Source organism: Gossypium raimondii, chromosome 2 (genome assembly GCF_025698545.1).
Source record: "Gossypium raimondii isolate GPD5lz chromosome 2, ASM2569854v1, whole genome shotgun sequence".
In the NCBI taxonomy this organism is placed as follows: Eukaryota; Viridiplantae; Streptophyta; class Magnoliopsida; order Malvales; family Malvaceae; genus Gossypium; species Gossypium raimondii.
The window spans coordinates 46,592,446-46,618,800 of record NC_068566.1 but is presented as its reverse complement, the minus strand read 5'-3'; the positions used below and the strand labels follow the sequence as shown (position 1 = coordinate 46,618,800).

Below are 26,355 nucleotides of genomic sequence, written 5' to 3'. Positions count from 1 at the left end.
TCAGGGTATGTCCCCCCTTTTAGCTTGTCATTTTCTGTTTCTTTTCATTGTATGCTTCTTCAGCTTTCGATAAAAACCTTTCATGGTGTATACAACATTGAACCCAAATCTCATCACCTAAAGCTATCAAGTTGCTCATATTTCAGTACATATATATATAAGCATTCAACAAGCACGTATAAGTACCACATAGGACCAAAACTATATCCCATTTTTTTAAATTCGGTACATTTCATAATATATTATTAGGTAAAAATATTACGGATGTTTTTGTATTAAGAGTTGGATTATAATTTGTCTCATCTATTAAAAAAGGGTAAATTAGTTTGTATTGGTTAGATCAAAAGAGCAAAATAGTCATTCTATTAAAAATTTCATCAATTTCTAGTTTTAAGTGTGACGGAGAAATCATGTCCATTATGAGATACGCGTGGCATGTCGTGTATTACTATTTAGTTTCTCTTTGATTCATTTCTCCGTCAACTAATAAAATTAAAAGAAATTTTTTAATAAAATGACTAATCTATTTTTTGATTTGATGTGTAAAATTATCTAATTTTTTGTTATAAAAAAAATGGACAAAGTACTTCATGGAGATATTGTTTCATATGTGTAGTGCATATAGTCTGGTCATTGGTCAAGCACCAAAGCTAAGGCCTAGGAGCAGGTGCTTAGAGGCTTTTATAACATTGTTTAAAAAAGGGATTTTAAGTACAAGTCCGGACTCCGGGAACTGTGGAGGTTTGGGATTTGGGAAACTAATGAAGCACACTAATAATAATGGTGCCCTCACATGGAGGGGTTTTTTTTTTTCACATGGTCAATGATGTTGAACGAACTTAGTCTGCAAACAAACAGTTCTTTAATGAACCCTAATTAAATAATTCAGCCCACATACATATCAATGTGCGCATGCATGCATGGTCTGGCAATTGCTATAACCTTTAACAGGCCTTAGAAAATGAGGCTAAAAATTTTAAGAAAGGGAAGCCATGAATTTATATTCACATAAAACCCTAAGTATATATATGCATATATCTTCAAGTTTTTCATTATGAAGTCCATGAGAGCACGCCCAATAATTATGTCCCATCAAAGTATTTCCATTGCTTTAAAGGGATTTTCATTGCTTTTGACTTAAACCCAAGTAAAAAAAAAAGAAAAAAGGATTCAATGTTCTCCCAAGTGAATAGCAACCAAGGATTTTCCATTATCCATTATTACTATAATAATCTTAAAAGCTTGATTGCTTTCCTCTTGGTATTTAAACCAAGCTGGTTAAATTTCGAACCAGCTGGCTAGCACCTTCAAGTTTTCAAGTCCAAATATACAACTCAAATTTGTAACATATAGGAGGCCTATAGCCTGCAGTTTCCTATATATATACATATATATCACTCTCTCATATATTATCATGTTCAAGTTTTAGTTAGGATCTAAGGAGTACCTCCTAAGCTAATATGAAGAAGATAGAATATCAGGGTGCCTCCATCTTAGTTTATCTTCTAGAACAGGTATGTAGCTATACCAATGGTATCCTGGTAGTGAAATTCTCCAACAAGGGGTGTTCCTTTTTCTTCTTTTTTGGGGTGCCAATCTTTGTATTCTTCACATTTAGCCAAACATTATCACTTATAATTTTGTGAACAAAGAATAACTTTGTAAATATTAGCATCTAGAATTCTTTGTCATGCATTTGAGAAATGCACATGCTCTCTTATTTCACATTTGGCACTTGATATTCTCCACTATCTTTTTGTGTTTTTTCTTTCTAACTTTTTTTTATTACAAAAAGTTTAGGGTAGAGGAAGCTATCTAAGTTTAGATAAGGTGCTTGATTTCGTAAAGAGTTCTAAGTGGTACTTACAGATCACCATTCAAATGAGATTATCAGTGAGATTTGAATCTTTAGTGCTTGCAAGCATGCTAATGAGTAGTCAATCAATTAAACCAACCCATGTTGACATACCATTAACTAACTATTTGGGGAGTCCAAGGCCATTTTCTTTGCTTTGTGTTTGGATTTGAAGGCCACTTTAGCTCATCATCAACTACATGCATTACCATTAGGAGAATTTTCCATAGCTAGCATATTCCATTTTCTTGTTTTCAATTTTGGTAACTCAGTGCTAGTGGCTTTTAGTTTCCCTTATTATAGTTCAATGTGAAGGGAATGAAGTTAAAAACAAGGGTTCATTTTAGCTTGAGATTCGAAAGTACAATTTTTATTCACATGCATTGATAACATTTAAACCATAATTTGGTCTTTAACATTTGAACTTTAAAGCATAATTAGTATCAAGTATAATATCAGATGCTGAAACCAAATTCAACTTTTATGATCACTGTTTCAAACATCAAAATCTTCATCAAAAAACACAAGTGCAAAGTATGAACATTTAATCAAACATATTGAACTTATACTAACTTGCATGCATCAGTATGAAAACATAAATGGTCTAAAAATAAGTAAAGAATACAACAAAGAAACCCTTGATATGCAATATTAAGCTGCAAATACATTTTCAATATTAGGCCGAATCAGTTCCCAAAGAGCCAGTCGGCCATAGTTTTCACCTAAAAGTATACTAATATTTATTTGTACTTTGCACAATGTTCAATTTAATAAGAACTGTGCTTAATATTAATATATCAATACAAATTAAGGACCCCAACAGTCCTTTAACTAATGCAAATACCATTTTATAGGTTTATTATGTACAGAAAAACCCTGGATTTAAGGCTTGTTTCTTCTTATAAATGTGGCTTCCTATAATTAGTATATGTATGCACTAATTTTGCTAGAATATGCTTTCACTTCCACAAATCAATTTGACAACTTGAAGTGGATGTAGAAGCATATTCTTGATGATGATGACCAATATCTGCCCTTTTTGATTCATTGGTCGGCAAATTTATTTGTTCAGCCACGTGATAGCTGGTAGCTGCTGCTGCTGCTGCATTGGTAGTATAGTTGTTTTCCTTGGAACCTTCTTCATGGCTAAGCTGAGAAGCAACGAATTTATCGAGCACTCGCCAATCGGTCACTTGATCCACAGCTTGTTGTTGTTGATCGATGGTGTTATTGTTGTAAAGTGAGTTCAAGTTGTGCAAGTGCTCTTCATGTGTGAGCGTTGAGGACTGCAATGTGCTGGTCCCATTGTAAGGGATGACAGAGTTGCAGCTGATGCTTGGTGCGGTTGATTGTGGGACTTTGGGGCTTTCAAGTTGAGGGAGTTGAAGGAAAGGGTCGTGTGGAAAATTGTATTGTAACTCGAGCTCTTGCTTGCAAGGGAAATGGTGATGATGATGGTATGTTGTTGCTGCTGCAGCAACATAAGGTTGAGTTATTCGCCTTGGGGATTCAAGTTCTTGTATGAAGGAGACTTGGTCATCGTACCAACATGAAGATTCATATTCACCCATTTTTCTTACTGTTGTCATTCGTTTCTTGAACACCCTACATACCACCCATCCTTCTTCCTGCATTACATCATATCAAAATCAGTCATAACACTCAAAACTTCAATGAGATTGCATGCATTTCCATATATACATATACATGATATTAGATCCCCTCAAAGGTTAGATTATCTATCCAAGCATGAAAGATTTTCAATATTCGGAGTGTTACACAAAGCTTAACAAGAAAATTGGACTGGGTTTGGGTTCCACTCTCAACCAACGTCTCATCCAAGTTCGTTTTACGGTTTATAGAATATAATCCATCCAAGTCCGTTTTACGGTTTATAGAATATAATCCTTTTGAGGTTCGTGATTGTTTTTTTCAGTAATGTCGTCTCTAAGGTTTGAACTCGATTTCTCTTCTTAAGAGTGCAATACGCCTAACTCTTGTTGGTCCAATATTCAAGACTTGGAACTTAGCTTAGCCTAACCTTATTTATTTATTTTGTAATATATTATTTTTCTTTTTCTTATATATTATGTAATTTATATTATATAAAACTAAATATATAATATTATAATATAAACATTAAACAATAATAAAGTTATTTATGTTTAAACTTTTATTAAAAAAATAAATTATAAAACTAGTAAATATTAAATAAAAATAACTTATATATTTTTAAAAGTTAACATGTATAAATGAGATTGAATTAGCCAATTATATAAAAAAAAAATTAGACAAAATTTGAAACTCATGTTCCAGGTCGGACAAAATTCAAACAATTATATACACAGACGAAATTTAAAACTCCCATTTCCAAGTTAGACCGAATTCGAACATATATACTTACCTGAGGAGTACCATTTTCATTAGTTTCAAGTCGATACTCATGCATGATCCAATCTGATTTTTGTCCATTAGGAGCTCTTCCTTTATAGAACACTAGGGTTTTCCTCATCCCAATAAGACTAAGCCTCGAGTATATAGGTTTGTCCCTTCCCGTTGCTTTCCAAAACCCAGCTTTTGTTGCCCTATTAGTTCGAGTCCCTGTGGGATACTTCTTGTCTTTGTGGCTAAAAAAGTACCATTCATTTTGCTCCTCACTTCCTATTCTGCACAATTCTATACATAACCCCAAAACCAAGACAAAAACAATCAATCTCAATGTTCTTTCAAATGTATTTAAGAAGCTAAAAAAAAATGGAATGTTGCTACCTTGAAGATCCCATGGTTCAATTTTATAAAGATCAACATCTTTGATCACATCTAGGTCTATCTTTTTCGAAGCAATCTTTTTTCTCAGGTAATAATTAACGAGCTCTTCGTCTGTAGGATGGAACCGAAAGCCTGGGGGAACGTGTGAAAAAGTATTCATATTCTCGACCGATTTAGACCTACATTAAAACGTCACGTTACATGAACAATGTATCAAATATGAACCTTAATTAAAATGCATACATGAAATGAAGTGTAATTAAATTCCCTAATTATAGGAGTTTTGTCACAAAAAATAAAAAGAGAAACAATCAACAAAAAGAGATTTTCATTAATTATGTTTAACAATGATTAAGTTTGATGTACTTGTAAGACAAGTTTTCTCATATTGAAAAGAAAAGAAAAAGCTAATATCATTTGTGATTTTAGCTTCATATCTCTAAAAGTTGGCTACAAAATCCTCATGCTTTGCTCCTATGCTACACCAAAAAGAAGAAGAAGAAAAATCATATCCCTCTATACATACACATAGAGTAAAACAAACATTTCATCTTAATCAATATATGTAATACATTGCAAACTGGGGCTTGTGAAATATTAACAAAAAAGATGGGATAAATATAAACACTGCATCACACATAGTTATATACTAAAGTATTACAATGTGAATGACATTTGTTAATATGTTACTATGCTATATGTATTACAACATACATATGATATATGAAGATTATATGAAATCTTTAGAATTGATTTTTCTTAGAAGGAAAAAGAAAGAACAATTATGCATGAAACTATATATATATATATATATAATGAGATCTAAATTCAGGCATCTAAAAACCTAGGGAAAGTATATGATGAAGAAGAAAAAAAAGACCTTAGCTCCTTACATAAAATATCACAAAAGACCATAGGTAGGATCCATGGAACAAACATATATTGGGAATCACAACATATATATCAGATCAAACTGAAGCCAGCTTTAGCTAAAAAGCAATCCTTCGAAAACTGATCAAACAGTACTGAAACACATCATACATATACATACATATATATACAGTTTTTTCATAATTCATTGCTTTGAGTATACCAAAAGCATCCTCCACTTCCAAAAAGAAAATCATCCAGAAAAAAAGTAAAAGAAAAATGAAGAGAAGCTCACACGATAGAACACAGCTTGATAACTCTTTGATAATCCTCAGAGAGATCTGATTGAAAACCAACGTTGTGTTTGTGTGTGTTAAAGCTAAGAAACTTTTTATTTGTTGCTTTTAAAGACAAAGATACTCGAACCAGACAAAAAAAGAAAAACACAGGGAGGAAGAAAGAAAATGGAACAAGAAAGGTGGGTGTAATGAAAAGTTATATATATAAACACTCTCTTGGGAATTGAACTTCAAAACTTTAAAGACTTTTCCTTTCTTCCACGACCACCCCTTTGTCCACTAGTTGTTTAAAGGGGAAAAGAAGGTCAAATAAACCGATCCCAATGGAAGGTGGTGAGGAATGGGAAAAGAGAAAGAAGATAGGGTTAAATAAGAGAAAAGGAAAATGGAAACTCATTAACCTATTACATACATATATACATATACACATGCCCTAATAATCTACCCCTCTCAAACATTCTTTTTCTCTCTCTCTTTGTGTATACCCTTTTTTTCTTAAAAAAAAAGTGAGAAAATGGAGCTTGATTGCTGGAAAAGCTTTGAGGGGGTGAAAGATAAAGGAGGCTGCTTATTTCAATTACAAAAGAAAGAGAGAGAGAGGTGTCAACTTCCATTGCCACCCACCAGCTACTGATAAAGACTAAATGAGTGTATAATTTGGTCTTTAAATTTCATTTTTTATTAACAAGAGAGAAAAAAAAATTAATTAAGAAGAATGATATATGATCATATAATCCAATGGTGAAGATTAAACGGGCAGCTCAAAAGGGTTGCTTTCATTTTTTTTTGTATATTTTCTCTAAATATATGATGAAAGGGTATTAACGTTTATTAGATTAAGTGGTAAATAATTGAACATTTTAAGGAAGATAATAGTTTAAGTTTTATAAAAAATTTAAAGTACAATTATTTTTTTAAAATTCAATTTAACTCTAAATTTATTATATATACTAAATTGTAATGCATCTATGATTTGAGTGAAAAATTTATGTAATAGATATATAAAATGTTAATAAAAATAATAGTACTTTAGCTAAAATGGTAAAAGATAATGTTGTGGATTTGAATCCTTTCATGCATGTGTTTTATAAATTTTATATAAAAATATAAAAAATTATATAAATATTTAATTCTTAATTTATTAAAAACTAAATTGATAACTCGATTATTGAGTGACACCAATTTAATAAGAATCTTAAATCGGTGGGCATGAGTATTATTACTAATATAAGAAGTCATGGATTTGAGTATGCTGAAACGTATTATCCTTTTATTTATCCATAGGAGAAGGACTAGTAATAGACATTGTAATTATGGGGTGGAGGAGATTTTCTTCTTAAAAAAAAATTCACATTACTAAGTGAGAAATTCAATTCTTTTTTTATTTTGGTAATCTTATCTTTGTTGTTCACCGCGTGGTGAGCACCATCAGATTCCTAATAATAACCGGAATATATTACCCTTACCCTTATTCAATATGATCTCACATGCTCTTCCTTAATGGCTGCCTCCAAGTATATATATATATATATATAATATAAAATCAATTAAAATAAAACTTCCGATTACAATTATAAATGCATGATATAATCTGAATAATTATACTCAATATTATAATATATACTCATATTCATAATCGAAATATATCTAAACCGAAATCAAAACAAATTCACATAGCATCTAAACTATATAATTTAATGACTTGAACTCGAACTCGAACTTGAAATTTTAATTTTATTTTAGTAATGGAACCATTTTACTAAATTCTTTACAAAGTCCCTAATGGGGAAATTAATTAGTGTGGTCAAGGTGACATACAATGTATACAAAGATGTTATTTTCTTTCACATGCAATATTATAAATTAAAAAAATTATTCCAGAACAAACAAAAGCTTAAACCCAAAACAAATGAAAAATAATAATAATAAAAAGTGCAAATATTTTAATGATATGAAAATAATACATCTGAGAAAAGCCTTTTTAAGGTTAGGGTAATATAAAATATAGATTGTAAAAAGTGGTGACCAGCAAATTTGCACGCGATGTGAGCCTTCCCCCCGATTGGTTTGGTCAGCAATATTTAATTCTATCTACTTAACTTAATTAATGATATATAAAATTATTTATGATGTGTCATTTTTTGATTCGTCCATTGACCATTTTATTTTATCTTTAATTAAATTTACCAAGCTTTCACGAGCTGACCCCACGAACCGACTCAATACATGTCAGATAGTGACACTTCTCCAAATTAAAGACCTCTTAAAATAATATCTTTTTTTATTCATATAAAATAAATAAATAAATACAAGAAATTCACTCGGCTCATTTCTAAGTCTGAGCCAGATAAAAGCCGAGATGCAGAACAGGATATTTAAGGAAAGAAATATTTTTTATTTTACTTATTTGTTTAATTAAATAAATAATTTATTTAATATTAGTTCAATTAACATTAATATTTTATAGATTTTTATAAGTTTTATGTTTAAATAAATTTAGGTGCATAATGGTGTTATAATATATGTATTATCAATCATATGTTTGGGAGGTTAAAAGTAAGTTAAAATGTATAAAAATATTAAAATAATATTTTTTTATTTTACGGTTCGTGATTATCTTTTTAATAATATTGTATTTATCCAGCATTTATATAATATTATAAACTAAGGAAAAAAACAAAAATTGAAACACAAAGCTTATGATTTAATGGATTAAACCGAAAATGTTAAAAGCATCATGGAAGCCCTTATATTAAGAGTCAAATTATTTTTTTTCTCTTTATTAAAAAATGGTAAATTAGTTCATGTAAGTTAGATCAAAAAGTAAATTTATCACTCTGTTAAAACTTACGTCCATTTCTATTGTTAAAATTAGGTGTGGTTGATGGAATAACTAGACAATTACATGCGTGTTATATGTACTTTATGCTAACATATATAAATTAATTTTTAACAATAAAAATTAATAAAATTTTAACAAAAAAATCAACCTACTCTTTAATATAACATATACAAATTAATTTATATCTTAATAAAAAAATAAAATAAAATCCAACTTATAATATAAAAATATCCACCCCGTTTTACAATATACTAAATAGAAACTCTTCTTCCATAAATAGTAGAGTGGAACCCACAAAACGAGAACAACATGTCGGGGCTCAGGGACGTGGCGGCTAATGGTCCGGCGTGGTTGAGCCCCACGATCATTAGGCTCACCATTTTGGTTTGCAGGCTGGCTCTTTCAAGTGCTGTGGGTCCCACCCCGTTATCTCCTTTTGGGGTCCACTTTTACCATCTTTTCTCTTTTAAAGATTAACCCTTTTTTTTTTCTTTTTAAAAATAATTTTCGTTGGTTATTTTCAGCTTTATTGTTTATGCTTGCCGATAAGTAATATAAACGTATGGTTTATCCATGCTCTGAGGCATCGCCTAGGGTTGAGGGATTACATTAAAATTATAAAATCTTTCTTTTTTTGTGTGTGTATATTTATTTTTTGGTCCTTTTGAGTTGTTTTTGTTGAGACGAAAGTATAGAAGTGAAGCAAAAGTCTTGAACATTATCCAAGTTTCATCCTTGGACCCACCCCTTTTTCTTGCTTGGCGTTGTGCCATTCGACCCTCTAATGCCTGTTATCATCTATTATATGGATTTCATTGTACCAAAAAGAAAACTTTGGTATTGCATGAAAAGTTTTCATATCAAACTAATACATTCTTTGGGTTTAAGGTTTTATTGAACAAATTTTATAATTTTATATAAGGTTGCCTATCAAAAAATTTGTATAGAGAGTTAATTAATAATGTATTAGGTTTAATATATTATTTGGTATTCAATTTGATTTTTTAATGTGACATTTATGTTTATTCAATGTGGTATGTACTTGTGTTTAGTAAAAGTTATACATTTTGGTATTTGAAGGTAACACCGTTAATTTTTAAAATTTAATTTGAGTTTTAAAATTGATTTGACGAAAATTCATAATTAATTAATACTTTTAGCAATTGACTTTCTCTAAATCAACTCTAAACCCCAAAAAGCACACCTATCAAACTATATTTAACAAATTCCACCATTAACACTAATTTTATTTATTAAAAATAAGAAAAAATTCAAACCTAATAATAATATTAGGAAATCAATTTTTTCAATTCAATCCTAAAACTATTACCACATGTGCCAAAATATATAACTTTTACCAAATACGAATATAACATTGAAAAAAACATAGATATGACAAATTAATTATCAAAACTCATATTAAGCTACACTATATAGGGAAAAACAATCGTTATTTAACTAAAGTTGTTTGGTAGCTTTGATGATCACAAAAGCAACACAAAAGGGTGACTCAAGAATTGGTCAAAATAAAAAAATATATACTAATAAGAGAGACATTTTCTGATGTAAAAAGAGAATATATAGTAATAAATAAACAAAAAGAACTGGCTTTTTTCTTTGTTAGGTCATTTGTATTTTCTATAGATGTTTGTTGTTGCATATATTAATTTTATATACATGTTACTAAATTTTGTTGCTTTGCAAATAAATGAAACACTAAAATGGGGAAAAGGAGTAAAATAGAAAAGCTAATGGAAAAGCAAGTGGTGGGGTTTGATCTACAATCATTGCCGATGTAAACTCATAATTGTTTTGGTTCCCCACGTTTTAACCAAAGGAAATGACCAAAGGGGCAAAACTTCTCGAAAAGGACCTAATTGAATTCGGCAAAAGGCTTTTCCATTGCCCTTATTCCTTGTCCATTTGCTCTCTAAACTTCTATTCCACGACATTAACACCCTTTTCTTTCTCGCATTATTTCCACATTTGTTTTTTTACTTTGGTAGTGAAGATTCATCCCCTTTTTAGTTAAGGAGTTATGTCACGAAACCCCATCCAATTCTCTACTTTTTCTTTCTTTCTTTAACTCGGTGAAACATTTTAAACCTAATAATGCTCAAATCGAAAATGATATTTAGGAAAATATTATCCTTTTTCCAACCAGTTGTTGATATAATTTGATCTTTCTATTATTAATATCATGCTTCGGCCTAGTTATTAATATCGTTAAAAATAGTTAAAATATGCTTCAAGTATCTGTACATTTTGTATATTTAGAATTTTGTCGCCTTACTCTTATTTTCATTAATTTTGTCTCTTTTTTTTAGATTTAAAAATTCAAATTCAATTGTTCAAGACTATGACATTTTGAAATAAACAGATACTGTTTGGTAACTATACAAAAAAATAAATATTGTTGTAATAGACTGGATTTTAATTGAAGAATTTTCATGGTGTTAACAATTGAAGTTGCATTTCTGAATTTGAAAAAGTAGGGAGACTAAATTCATGGAAATAGAAGTAGACGGACTAAGTTTCAAATGTACGAAGAGTACAAAAACTTAACATACTTTAACCTTAAAAAATTTCGTTAGTCAACTAATGTGACGTAGAATTTTTTTACTCGAAACCTGAAATTTCCTATGCCATTTAAAAGCAAAAATAGAGTTTTCAAAATAGTCATTTTTCATTAAAATTCTTTTTCTTTGAAAAATTTTCAGCTTAATCTTATGATTTGGATTTTAAACAAAATTACATCAATCAATTAACAGAACTTTTAGTGATTTGGATTAAGATACAACATCACTACTAGTAAAATGATGAAATTGAAATATAAGGATTTAATCACCAAATTAATGTAATATTATAGGCACTAAAACCATAATTCTATGTTCTTAAACTCTAATAACAGTACTGCATGTTAATATACATCTTTAGGAAGCCATTGAAGGTGGTGGTAGCTCCCAGCTAGCTAGCTAGCTTCGGGATTTGTGTTTGGACCAACACATTCCTAGAATATTTATATATGTATGTACCAACAAATGACATGGAGTAAAGCTTATGCAAATATACACATCAAGTAGGCCATAAGTTTGATACATACAAAAAAAACAATAATATATAAATTTCAACTGTATTCAACATCAAACTTGAAGAATTAATGTTTTACCAATACATTATTATTCAAAAGAATTTTGGGATTTATATTTTGCTAGTCTCTTTCCCTATTCTTTATTCTCCTACAAACAACCATATCTATTTAAAGATTTTATTTCCTTTCTATTTAAAGATTTTATTATAGTGAAATTCCATGTCACATAGAAATTATATTGAGAAACATAAGTTTACATTTTATCAATTCAATCGTTTTCAACACTAAAGAAGAATAATTTCCAAAAAAATAACGTATTCGATAATCGATTTAATGATTTCAGATCATCAAGACAATTTCTTAATTTCAAACATTATTTGAACGAACGGCTACAACATCTTTATTTTTATCTTTTAACCACAACCATTCATTTAAAAGAATTTCTCGAAATTCCGCTATAACAAAATCGAAAACTTAATTTAGATGAAAAAAATGATGGACATTAAATCAATATAAATATATTGATCTAATAATGGCAAGGTAGACTAAATATGGAAACCATGATTACAATGTTGGAAAACAAAAAACCTTAACATATGAAGCACGTGGGAATATTTCTCTTTGTTGCCCAAAAGAAAATTTGTAGCCCTACTCGTCAGTAACAGTTAGGGTCTTTTCCCTTTTGATATGTTACCTGGATTTTTTTCTATTGCAAAGACAGAAATTTTATGACTCAATCTTCTTGTTCTTGTTTGGCTGGTAGGGTAAAACACAAGTCATTAAGAGCTCACCATTATAGAACTGTTGGTGGAGACATCCATTGGTTTTGAATAGGGTAAATTTGGGTTAGGTGATTTTAAGATTTAAAATTTTTGGGTTATTTCGGAATTTGATTTTCTGGATTTGAATTAGTTTTGAGATTATGTTGTTTTAGTTCGGGTTAATTTAGTTTAGTTATCTTGAGTTTGGGTCATTCGGGTTTGTCAGTTGATTTTTTAAATTAGATTATATGGTGTTCAAATAATTTTTGGTCTTTTTGGATTATGTCATTTTGAGTTTAAGTTATTCTTAATTTGGATTCAAGTTGTACAAATTAAAGTTTTTATCAACAAACGAATAATTACTCAAGTTTTTATAATTTTGAATTTAGTTAGTTTTGATGTCAAGGTTCAAATTCCACACATAAGGGGTTTTTTTTTAAATGGACTTAGGGTGGGTTTAATGGGCGGTGTGTTTACTTGCGGTTAGCATAAAAATAGCGGTGACAATGAGATTAAATATTGTAACGATATTGTAGGGTAAGACGAAAAGTAACTAAATGTACCGCACGGCACTCCATCGCCTATCCAAACTCACCCTTAAATTATTATTTTTTATGGATTTTAATAAATATAAAAAGATAATAACACTCTCCGAGCAATACTTTTTACTTTTTAAAAGCAATTGTTTTTAAGACTTTTCCTAATTTATAAGTAAGTGCCCATAGGGCAAAGCCGAAATTTTATTTTGGGCGGAATTAAGTTAAATTTTTTATAAGAGTTAAAACGTAATTTTACCATTAAATTAGCTAATATTATTATAATTTTTAAAAGATTAAATTAAAATCTCAAAATGAATTTTATCATTACAAATTTATAATATTATATATTTTAAAGGGTAAAAAATAAAATTTTCCAATTTTTGAGAGTCGATGCCCTTACTTGTTCCTCCCCATTCTTAAATGTTCGATTAACTCGTTACATTAATATACACTAAACTTGTTATAAGACTGACGTAAGATAAAACATCATGCTCTAATTGGTAAACAAATGGGAAGAAAACACACACTATAAAACCTAATGAATGAAATTCATAATAATATGCACTATTTTTTAGATTAAACAATTAGATTAAAAGTTTAATTTTTTTTCCTTTTCATTTTCTTACCAAACGATTTAATTATAAAATAAAATGATGGGTTTTTCTTTAAAGTGGAGATGATTCTAAAAATAAGTTATTATAATTGATATAATTAGAATGACTTAATTCATGCTTCCTTCCTAATATCCACACTTATTGCTAAAACTATTGATGCCACTACTTACAATTTCACATTATGGCATAACCGTTGATCCATTATTTTATATTAATTCAAGCTAATTAAAATAATCTACAACTTGCCTTTCCCTAATTTTATGTCTTGTGAAAAAGCTTGCTTATTAGCCATTATTAAATTTATATAATCATCTACCTGCATGGTGTTAAATGTCCACAATTAGTGATAAGAAATTAGTCATGTAATTTGTTTTAGTAATTCCAAACCCTTAATTAATCCTTAAATAGAAGGATAAAATGTATTTAAGCGCACTCGGATTTCTATCTTCCTACACGATAACAATGATGGTGCCTACTAATTTAAAACTCAACCGGCTAGATCAATATATTATTATATTTAATGAATTGTTATAAACAATATATTAGTTCATTTTAAAGAATCCCATGAAAAATTTTAAATTTTGAAAATTTTATTAATTAGTAATGTTGAATATATTTTTTGAATCTCATTATTTGGTTTATTAGTCAAAGGTATTGACCATATCTTAAAATTATGGATTGATCCGCAGATCATACATATATGATAATTTATTAAACGGAATATTGATATATATAATATCTTGAGCTTAAGCTAGCCTACTTTAAACAAATTTATAACTCAATACTTTTATCAAAATCCTCTCATATTTCGAATCTATCCTCAAACAAGATTTTTAAAAAGTTAAAAAGAAAAGAGTTTGGATAATCAAAGGTCAACTATTCATGCACAAAAACACATGCACGCATCATTTGTTGATTTGTTGCTCAAGGCGTGATGGAGATGGCTAATAATTACTGCAATTTTCATGTCTTTTTTCAGTGGCTTGTGGCTCTTTCTAGCAAATATTAAAGCAATTGCTCACTAATCTATAAATTAAATATAATTTATGAATTTTGCTTTTAAATTATGCAATTTTATTATGTTAAATAAGTTATAATTTTACATTTAGTAATGATAAGGAATTAATTATCATCTAAAAATATTCTTATTGTAAATAATAATATAATTAACCTTGACAAAATATCCTTAATATATTGTTTAAAAAAGATTATTCTTGGTGTATTTTATGTAAATAGACAATGATTTCATTTTGGTTTATATGTCCCTTCAGGATTATAATACCAATTATGACAATAATTATAAGATTAAGAAATTAGAACAAATAAAGGGTAAAGAGATTAGTGGAATTTGGAATGATTGGCATTTCGAAAACAATTTCAATTTCATCCCCTAATTAATTTCACGATTATGTGGCTCAATCACCTGCAAATTAGAGTACATCTTTGGCCTATATGCTATGGGACCAAGCTAGAGATTTGATGGCTATGTATCCATGGAATTTAATCGACGAGAATGCCTAAAAATTTTACTTATCTTGTAAAATAAATAAAAATTTTGTTATAATTTATAATTTTTTGGTCAAATGTGATTTTAATCCCTCTATTACGCTCATGTTTGGAATTTAATAAGTCCAAATAGCTAAAACTATTAACTATTCCAATCAGAAGACTGGCTTGAACTTTCTTCTTTAAAAAATCTAATAATTCATCATATTGTCATGAATTTCTTTGTGTTGGAAGGATATTTTAAGAAAAAAAAATCCACGCGCCATTTTTAACCAAAAGACTTATCAATATTAGCTATTTGGTTTATCTAACAATATTATTGTAAAAGGAAAGAGATCGAAGACTAAATCCCATATTTGAGTGTAGTAAATGGACTAAAACTGAAATTTGACATGTTTTAATGGATATCAAGTTACTAATTAGTATTTGATAAATGTTTTTACTAAATAATATTAAATGAAATTATAAAACCAAACATGTTTCATTTAACCCTAGAAGTTGAACAAATTTACCTTGTGAAACTCCATGCATGCAAAGTTGAATATATATATGACATGGCAAACATAACTAGAATTTGTTTTCTTGTCTGTAATAATCAAACCTTTCAAAATCCCAAAGCATGATTTCACATTTTACACGCGGCTGATCATCATCAATTATAAGCCAAACAATGTTTTTGTCTTTGAATTTTATGTTCATGCCATTGTTGAAAAAACACCGTTTCTTCATTGAAAACAAAGTCAACCCTAAATCCCTAAAAGAAATAGAATAAGATTTTTATATTATAAGTAAAAATATTCATGGACTAGATCGGATCGTGTTCAGATTAAATTTATATTTGGTATTAATATTATGTGTAGTGTTCAAGTCTAACGTAAGCACAATAATAATTTTTATTTTAAAAATATAATTATTTTTATTAAATATTTAATAATTACATATCTTTTACTACTGTTACATAAATAAATTAACATACTTTTAATATTTATATCTTATTATATTATATTTAATTCACATGATAAAATTATAATATATAAAACAAAAATATCATAAACTTGAAAATAGATCAAGCCAAGTAAGGCTCGAGTTTTGAATATTGAAATCTGAGTCAATTTCATATTTTAAATTTTTGACATGATATACAAAATAAAAATAAAAATATCATAAACTTAAAAATGGATCAAACCAAGTTGGGTCATGTAGGGCTCGAGCTTTGAATATTAGAGCCTAAGTCAATCCCATATTTAATTTTTGTTTCAGATTTATTTTTCGAACTTAATATTTTTGTTCAAACCCTCCTAAATTTTAGGTGAGTGACGAGTAACTCGACCCTTAAACAAATCTAATCATAAATAAATTTATATTCAAAATTTCAATTAACATTAACCCCAGATTTAATCTCTGAGTAACCCCTATTTTTACCTAGGTCAGCCCTTAAAAGAGTGGGAGATTAATGAGGTATAAAAGAGGTGCTAGTGATGCAACCATGGCCGCAACTTAAGTTGGTGATGGTGGGGACTAAAACAACATCAAATTTGATCGAAAGAGTCAATAAAGAGATGGTGTTTCAAATGATAACAGGGGACCCTAGGAGACCTTTTTGTTGATATTTTTTTGCCTTTAGTAGTTAATGTGGTAAAACATGATATGAAGAAGCTTTTAAGCCATTATCAATCTAAACCATCAAATCTCATTTTTCCTAAAAGTTCTTCAAAGATCATTTTCTTATAATTGAAGCAAATTTTGGTTAACAAGAGATTGGGTTCAATTCCTATGAGAAAAAGTTAAAAAATTGCTATAAAATTATTGTAGCAATAATTAGCATTTACAGGAGAACAGTATTCATACGTAGAGAACAAGGTATTGGAAAGCAGAATATTATATATTATATATCGAATGAAATTAATACTATAATTAAGATGGGACAAAGTTACCAATATCAGAGTTGCTCTCAAACACTGTCGATGTGAAAACTAAAGCAAGAAAATTATGGAGAAATATTTCTTATTGATAACTGTTGATTACTTCTTCATGATCAACTAACAGTGTAAAGTCAGAAATTTTATTTAAGCGATCAAGATAAAATTATAATTTTAAGGTTAAAATTAAAAGTTTTGTATTAAAAATATTTAAATTAAATTATTAATTTTTTGAAAGAATTAAAATTATAATTTTTCTATTTAACCAAATGTTAAAAAGGATTAAACTGAATATTGTAATTTTAGAGAGGGGTTATGAATGCAATTGTCTCATTGAGCCAGAAGTCCCTGCCTGCCCCCCTTTGTCTATGCCCCTGTAGTTGAGTTTATATAGACACAACTGTAACTCTTTATAGTAACTGTAAATTAACAACTTTTAACAGATGAAAAACTAACTCAACAATGTGAGAACCGTAAAACAAAATAAGATATAAAACTCAATAAATCTTGATCGATCATGTCGATAATCATGAACAAAAATAGATAAGGAAGCACACTTGAGATATTGAGATATTGAAATCTTAAGGATTTGATATTCTAAATTAACACATAAGTATTTCTGAAGCAACTTTCTTTTTTTCTTAAGATTGGATGCCGAAAAGTTATATATATGTAGTTAGGGATAATAATCCTAATATATAACTTTTCACATTAACCTTAATTTTGATCAGCTCGTCATCAATTAGAAATTAATTACTACAATATCTACTTTTTTTCATACTTTATTTAATAACTGGAAGCCCAGTGAGTCTTAACTACATTAGATCACTTTTAATTTGGGCTAACCTTTTATGATAGTAAATAATATGTAATTTTCTTATTATATACATGTGATGTCCATATTATGCGACAAACAAATTAACTTAAAGTAATTGCAGCTAAGAAGAAGATAACCTTTTTTATATCCCCCTATCATTTTGCTTCTCTAAACTTAATCTCATGAGAGAGAAAACATTAAGATTAAACCATAATCTGTTAAACGCAATTGTTGTCAGGGGTTCTGTAACTATATCAACTACTAGATATTTCCTTGGTACATAAATTAACTTTTAACCTACCTTGCATTACTTTTCTCTCATGAAATGCAAATCGAGCTCAACATGCTTGACTCAAGTATGGAGCATTGGATTCACTGTAAGTGTGACTGAACTTGTCCCATACCTGACCTAATCGTTAGGTTTGAGCTACGGAATGTCGCATTCGTTATCGGAACAACAACAATTGATTATATACAATTTTCACCATTAATCAATAAGTTACATGTTTTACATACATAAAACACAATATATAATCATTCCTGGGCCATATACGAGCTTTCGAAAGCTCAATACCATCCCAGGGTGGAATGAGGACTAAACTGTAACATTTTCAAAACTTTCCAAGCTAGTGTTGCAACTTCCAGGGCTTGGTGTTGCAACATTGAAGACAGTATACAAACTCCCCAATCTGAAGACCAAATTTGTAAAGTTTTCAAAATGAAATAAAACCAACTTCGTAACCTCAAACAGGGATGTTGTGATGAAATAACCTGATGTCGCAACATTCAGGGTGTGAAGTCGTGACTTCACAGGCATTCCACTAACTCCCAAATTTCATACTTTTCCAAGCTGGCATAAGCCTTCAAAGGTTGGCCATAAGGCCACCAAATGACCATTCTCACACCTAAGATAGTTCAATATACAAATTGCAATCTAATAACTAATTTCCCATGCATAGCTATAAACCATTTCCATATATATTCACAACTCATTTATACAAACTTGACCATTTCCAACATTTAACAGAGTAATCTTATGTACATGCCACTTAACCAAAATGAAATGAGCTATACAAACTTAGTTGAGTTGAAAATGGTGGTCCGGATGCTGACTTCACTTCTCGAGGCTTCCAGTATCATCCATACTTGCACACGGAATAAATAAACCGTATGCTGAGTGATAAAGTTCAGTGGTACTTCCATGATTCAAGATAGCCTAAACATTTACAAATGGTCATATATAGTACAATTACATAATCTATTCAAGTTATAACCTATCAAACCAAACAATTTTACATCTTAGATACAAGTAAGTACATATATATAGCAGATAATCAATTCATTCTTAAATATTTGCAAGACAAGTTTTACTTTCTATTCCTACTACAATTTCATAACAGATTTCTATTTTATTCAAATTGTTACTGGGTTATATACAATACCTGAATGTGGATTTATGATCTTCCAACGAACTTGCCCAGTCAACATTAGAAAACCCAATAATGTGAAGGTGTGATGTTGGTCAAAACACCTAGCCACAATCAATAGTCCCCTTAAGATATTGTTAGCAAAATTTGTATGAAAAATAGTTTTATTGGCACAATGGAAATTTAAATTTTTTCTATAAAATAAGACATTTATCGTGATATCTGCAATAATAAATTTGATCAAATAAAGTACTTGTGTTGTTGAGCTAGGGAGATAAGCCGAAATGCAGTATGCCATTGGGAAGGAGTCAAATTTATCGAATAGTCTAATATGAAGTCTAAATTCTTCTAGCTATCAATTGAATGATCTCATCTATTCTCGGGTTCTCAGATGCTTAAAGAGCAGGCACTAACTCAAAGAACTTTCTAGAGGGGTAGTTGATTTTTTCTTTTTTGGGGTTTCTAAAATTGAAATTCAATTTTCCAAATTTGAATTATAATCGCAAAAAAGAATGAAATTCTAATCTCACAAATTTAGAACAAGAAAAACTAAAAAAAAATAGATTTTATTTGAGTCTAAGCAAAACAACTCGAATAAATTTCCACTAAAATTTTATAGAGTTTCCCCACTTACTTAGCTATGAATCCCGTCACCCTTATATGCATATATAGAGAGAAAGTTATAAGATTTATACTTAAATTGGAAGAATGGTTGTGATCTATCATTACGTGCGATTATCTCCCCTATAGAAATAAAAAAAAGGAAAGAAAGAGCAAATACGCTAATAAATAAAATACTAGAAAATATCAGCCTAAGTTAGTACGATTAATAATATTAACTTAGGGATTAATTACACAACCTTGATTACCAACTACAAATTGGTTAAAATTGAAACCATTTAGGTTGAAAGTCATAGTGCTAATACCTAAAGTTGTGAACCAGATACCTACTACAGGCCAAGTAGCTAAGAAGAAATATACAAAATAATAATTGTTGCAACTAGCATATTGAAAGATCAATTGACTAAAATAACCATAAGCAACTACGATATTATAAGTTTCTTCCTGTTGACCGAATCTGTAACCTTCATTAGCAAATTCAATTTTTGTGGTTTCCCTGATCAAATTAGAGGTTACCAAGGAACCGTGTGTAACACTGAATGGGGAGCCGCCGAATACACCAACTATGCCTAACATGTGAAATAGATGCATAAGGATATTGTGTTAAGCTTAGAATACAATCACGAAGTTGAAAGTACCAAATATTCCTAGAGCCATACCATCAGAAAAACTTCCTTGACCACTTGAATAGAGTACCAAATATTCCTAGAGCCATACCATCAGAAAAACTTCCTTGACCACTTGAATAGATTAAGAAAATAGCGATAGCAGTTGCAATAGGAATTGAATATGCAACAATGATCCAAAGGTGCATACCCGGAAACTAAGTTCCCACTCTCGACACATGTAACAAGCTACACCAACTAAGAAGTGTAGAACAATTAGCTCATAAGGACCGCCATTGTATAACCATTCATCAACAGATGTCGTTTCCTAGCTAGATTATTTAATAGAAAAATTGAGTTCCACTTGGATTCCAACCCATGCCAAGGTTGCAAAGAGTGGGGACTCATTGTGCCACAGAAACAAGTTCATTTGCTCGGGTCGATTTTATATTGGATCTAATTATTCATGCCTTCCAATTTTGATTTATATAAAAAAACAAACTTAAATAATTATCCAACCCAATACTTAACTTTTCTATCCATAAATAACTATTTAATTTAATTATCCCTACTTAAAAGTTAAAAATTTAATGACTTAATTAACCTATTATATTTTAATTAAAATAATAAAGTTTATTTTTATATGTTTAGCTCATTTAAATTGAAATAAACTAATAAAAGTACATACTTAAATAGAGAAAAATAATTAATTTTAAGTTTAAATAAATTAACAAAAATATTTATTCATTTGAAATTAAATAAAATTAAAATAACATATTTAAATAAAATAAGTGTCAACTCTAAATATTTAAAGGTATTTACATCATTCACAATTAATTTGAGACAAAGTAACCCAAAAGGGTTGTAAGTAAATATCCAATTGTTGTATACCTATCAATTAGGTAACACGAGTTGATTTTATATTGGGTTAATTTAAATAAGATAATTTAGATTTGAATTATTATTTTTGTTTGTTTGTTTGAGTTTTGATCATTTTAGATTTGGGTTGTTTTAAACTTTGGTTAATCATTTCATGTTTGACTTGAGTTCATATCATTTTGAGCTGTTTGTTTGAGTCATTTTGGTTTAACCATTTTTAGATTATTCTATATCTAAATCATTTTAGGTTTAAGTTGAGGTAAATCTATTTTGAATTTGAATTATTTTCGGATTCATCTATTAACCTTTTATAATAAATTAAGTTATATTAACCAATAAGTTTAGGTCAAAATTAACATACCAAAATTGCTATGAGAACTAAACTCCTGGAGATGACCCTTCTACAACACAAACAGCTAAGATAACACCATGTTTTTTCTCTGACTAGAAGCCAGATTGCCTTGTCTGTTGCTTACCCTCAAAGGCCCTGAAGTCTTGAAGAGTACTCTCCTCATGTACACCATATTGCCTTTAGCATTTGCCTGCATGTGAAATGTTACAAAAAGGGGTTGGCACTACACAATAGGGAGCTCTTCCTATATATATATTTTTTATCATATTATTTTCCTTTATTGCTCAAGGTACATCATATTGAATATAGAAATGATTAGAGTTGTCCCACAAAGCAATCCATCTAGGGATTGTTGTGTAGGATAGTAATGTAGGATAGCCATAAGGTCCATATATGGTAGCCAATCCCTTTATATATAGATATTGAATTATGTATGATTTTGTAATTACATGGAAGATGATAAAATGAATTGGACTTTTTTTATTTGATGATTAATTTGATCTAACAAAATGAATGTGAATGCCTTTTTTTCCCGTTCCAATAGATGAAAAAGATGGCATAATTTCAATGTTGTTGGGTATGTTTTTCTTGTAGTGCTTATGTTGTTAGGTATGTTGGAAGAGGTAAATGGGGGTGGTTTTCCTAATAATTTTGTATCTAATAATCATACCCACCGTAATGAACGTCTAATTATCTATATCCCAATGTAGCCACACAAACCTATATGCTCTCTCTTATAAATCATTTGAAAATGTAACCAAAATTATCATTTCAAATTTCCACAAAAATATTAAATCATTTCAAAAATTTTCCTAAAACTCACATCAATAAAAATGATAAAACTTGAATAATATAGATTCAAATTATGTTCAATGATTATTAGAGTTGGACTACTCGTCCAAATCAAGGTTTAGTTAAAATTTGAGTATGTTTGTAAAAAATTATTAGGCCCAAAATATAAGCTTGAACAAAAATTTAGACTTGTTTAAAATATAGATCCGTTTTCTAAATTTATAATATAGTATAATATATTATGTTATATATATTATATTATATAATTTATATCACATATAAATTAATTTTTAGTTATTTATAATATTATAATGTATAAATATTAAATGAATGTTAAGTTTCCGTTACATAAAATTTTAATGAATGAAAATATAAAAAATGTTAAATTAAAATGATAAAAATATTTTAAAATTTTAAAAGAATATAAGGGTGGGCCTAAAATGAGATTAAGTTAATCATTTACAAACGTAGACGGGTTGAGGTAAAATTTTAAGCTCATATTTTAGATCCGCCTAAGCTTGAGTAAGTATAAAATATATTAAAATTATACTTAAACCTGGTCTAAATCCTATCCAACTCATAACACCTCTACTCCCAACAGTGATAATATTTTTTATGGATATTCTTCATGTTCATTTAATGGTCTATGTTCAGAGTTGATGATTGTCCCTTCAAATAATATTACCTCCAAAATTAAAACCTATGTCTCCCTTTAGAATTACTATGTGTACCCAGCGTTTGTTGATAGATGAATGTCTTTTTAATGAAATGAGAAACTACATATAGACACCATAGCCTTAACCCAAAGAAGGCTTGAGAAATAGTATAGCCCAAGTATGTCATGTCAAATGTTGGGCCTGCAGTAAGTTAACTTTCAAATGGCTATGTTGAATTTATCAGATAATTTATGGGTCAATACATTCAAAAGTATTTAGTCGGTAATTGAATTTTTTATTACTTAATTAGTACTTGAACTTGTATTCCGTCACCTAAGTCGGTACCTTTGCACTAACATCATCAGTTTGTACTGACATGACACCGGTAACCAATCTAGTGGTGACACATAACAATTTTTCAGTATGTCATGTGACGAATATAAATTAAAAATATTTAAAATAAATAAATACATTAAAAATATAATTTTTTTGTCCAAATTCATTCTTGATGTAAAAAAATATTATTTTTTTTTGAATTTATATATTTTAAAAGATTTTTTAATTTTTGAAATTTATGTTTGTCACACGGTGTAGTGAAAGACTGTCACGTGCACCAACGAATTAGTTATCAATGTCATGTCAATATAAATTAATGGTGCTAATGCAAAATTACCAATCTATTATTTTCAACCCATGTTTGAACAAAAGTCTGGAGCAGCTGGCCAAGCAAATCTATTTTACATCCAATATGTTCATATAAATTAGTAGGGACTAGGGAGGGAAAGTAGGAGTAGACAAAATGTTGCCCATTTTAATAGTTTAAAATGAATGATAGAATTAAAAGTAATTTTGAGTCTTTAAAAATAAAGAAGTCTTTATTTATTATTTTTAAATGTGATTATATTATAAATTAATACAAGATAAAATTATACTCTAATTTTATAAAATAAAAATTATATTTCAATTTCAGCTCACTTATAAAAAGTCATCAAAGCCTTGTCTGATAATAGATTGGAAGGCTCAGACATCACAGTACTTAGAAGAGTACGACAACTCTTGCTGAAGGACAGTGGTGGTTGAGGTATATATCTAGAAAAGATAACATAATTGTGGACCGCTTGGCCAAATTGAGTCTCATATGGAAATCAAGCTTACAAATCTCCGATGCTATTCCTAATGAAATTTTAGATATATTTCAACAGGATAAAGCGAGAGGTGATTTTGATCTTTCTAACATGATGTAATAAGTGTTCTTCTTTTTCACAAAAAAATAAATAAAAAATTCTGAATTCCGCTTGATTTTCAAGCCATGTTTGAACCAGGTCTAGAGCAGGTCGCCAAGTAAATCTAATTTCCATGCATTCTTGAATGATCCAAGGATTTTGTTTTACATTTACTTACAATAAATATTCAATTCTTAATTGCATTTTAGTTTAATTGGTATCATTATTGTAATTCGAATGAGCTTAAATCTGTAAAATTCTTATCATTCAGTTAATCTAAAATTTGAGAATTATGAATATTTTAAGATATATATAGAAAATGTTAAATTTTGTTATTAGTTCTTGTATTTTATAAAAATTATAAATTTAATTTTGTATTTTTACTTTATCAAATTTAATCCCTGAAATTCTGGAATTGATAGCACAAGAGTAATGGGAGAGTTTATTTCTAAAAAGAATATATAAGTGAGGGAAAGTAGGGTTAGACTAAATGTTGCCCATTTAAAGGGTTGAATATCTATCAAAATTTTAAAATTTCAAGGGTTGATTTGTTAGGTTGGTGCAGGATGACTACCAACCATTAACAAATGCTGTTCTCCGCAAATTAAGGTCTAGCCATAGGACAATAAAAAAACCCCCATTATCTTTGAAATATTGTAAAATTTGCAACATTGGTCAATATTCCTCAACCAAGTCAATATGATCCTAGAGTGAGACTGATCCTTTACTCAACCAATTCATCTCTCACCAATGCTGTTGATGTTAAAACTTACATGAAGAGATGATGTAAGAGGTTTTTTTGAGGGATTAAATTTGAATTATAAGTTTTTGTGAAGGTTAAAATGTAATTTCAATAAAATTTTTCAAATGATTAAATTATAATTTTTATTTTTAGAGAAGTCATAATTAAATTTTAAATTTTAAATTTTTGGAGGATTGCAATATAATTTTACTATTAAATTAACTTAAAACTTTAAGTGAATAAACAGTTTTTATTTGAAGTAATAAAGATGATTAAAGAATTTTAGAAATAAAGATGATTAAAGAGCTCTGCCTCAAATCTGAAATTTTATTCAAATAATTTGAATTTAAATTCAATTTAATTTAACGTGAAAGTAAAAGGTGAATGATCGAATCTATTTTACTGTAAATTTAATTAATCAGAATTCAAAATGATTCAAATTTAAAAAAGTATGATCTCAAGATGACTTGAATCCAAAGTGATTTGAACTTATAATAATCTAACTCAAAAATTCAAACTCAAAATGATTTAAATCCGAAATTATTCAATACAAAATTATCCAAATATTTTAAAACTCAAATTTACCCGATTCAAAATTAACCCGTTTAATCGATAAGTATAAGTAAATTCACTTGAACTTGTCATCATTTTACCCTTATCGTATTCTTTTAGAAGTGTAAAATAAACTACATCAAATTTGTTCAAAACAAACATCATTAATTAATGATAGATAGGTCAATTTCTTTATATTAAACATAGAAAAGAAAAAGCCATCAACGTGGAATATAGCCCCAAAATAATTTTTTTATTTTAGTTGTTTTATAATTTACAAAAGTTTAAATTTTAACCTTCTAAAATGATAAAAATTAATTTATTTTTTAAAATTATAAAAATTTAAACTATTAAAATGATAAAATTATATTTTTAAGATAATAAAATATATAATTTAATTTCTACCCAAAATTTTTTTCCTAACCTTTAGATTTGTATCCATATATTACATAACAGTGGAAAAACAATAAAGTGGTAAATAAGGAGGTGGCCTTTTGTCCAAATGTCTAAACAATTTCATTAAATGCTGATTCCGGAACATAATTATCTAAGTAATTTGTCGGTTTTAGGGTTTGCGATTAAAGTAGTTAACTGCAATGAAACAGACAAAATTAGAGTTTGGTT

At 28.8% G+C, this 26,355-nt stretch overlaps 1 protein-coding gene across 1 annotated transcript; it reads right to left on the bottom strand.

Annotated features, from left to right (window-relative positions):
• Nucleotides 1-2,499: 2,499 nt before the first annotated feature.
• Nucleotides 2,500-6,226, bottom strand: LOC105789230 (NAC domain-containing protein 7). Its single transcript, XM_012616512.2, has 4 exons — nucleotides 5,790-6,226; nucleotides 4,625-4,803; nucleotides 4,260-4,531; nucleotides 2,500-3,483 (listed from the first exon to the last, which is right to left on the bottom strand). Exons 2-4 carry the CDS (start codon nucleotides 4,782-4,784, stop codon nucleotides 2,815-2,817), a joined length of 1,101 nt encoding a protein of 366 aa, XP_012471966.1. The 5' UTR covers nucleotides 4,785-4,803; nucleotides 5,790-6,226; the 3' UTR covers nucleotides 2,500-2,814.
• Between the last annotated feature and the right edge of the window lie 20,129 nt (nucleotides 6,227-26,355).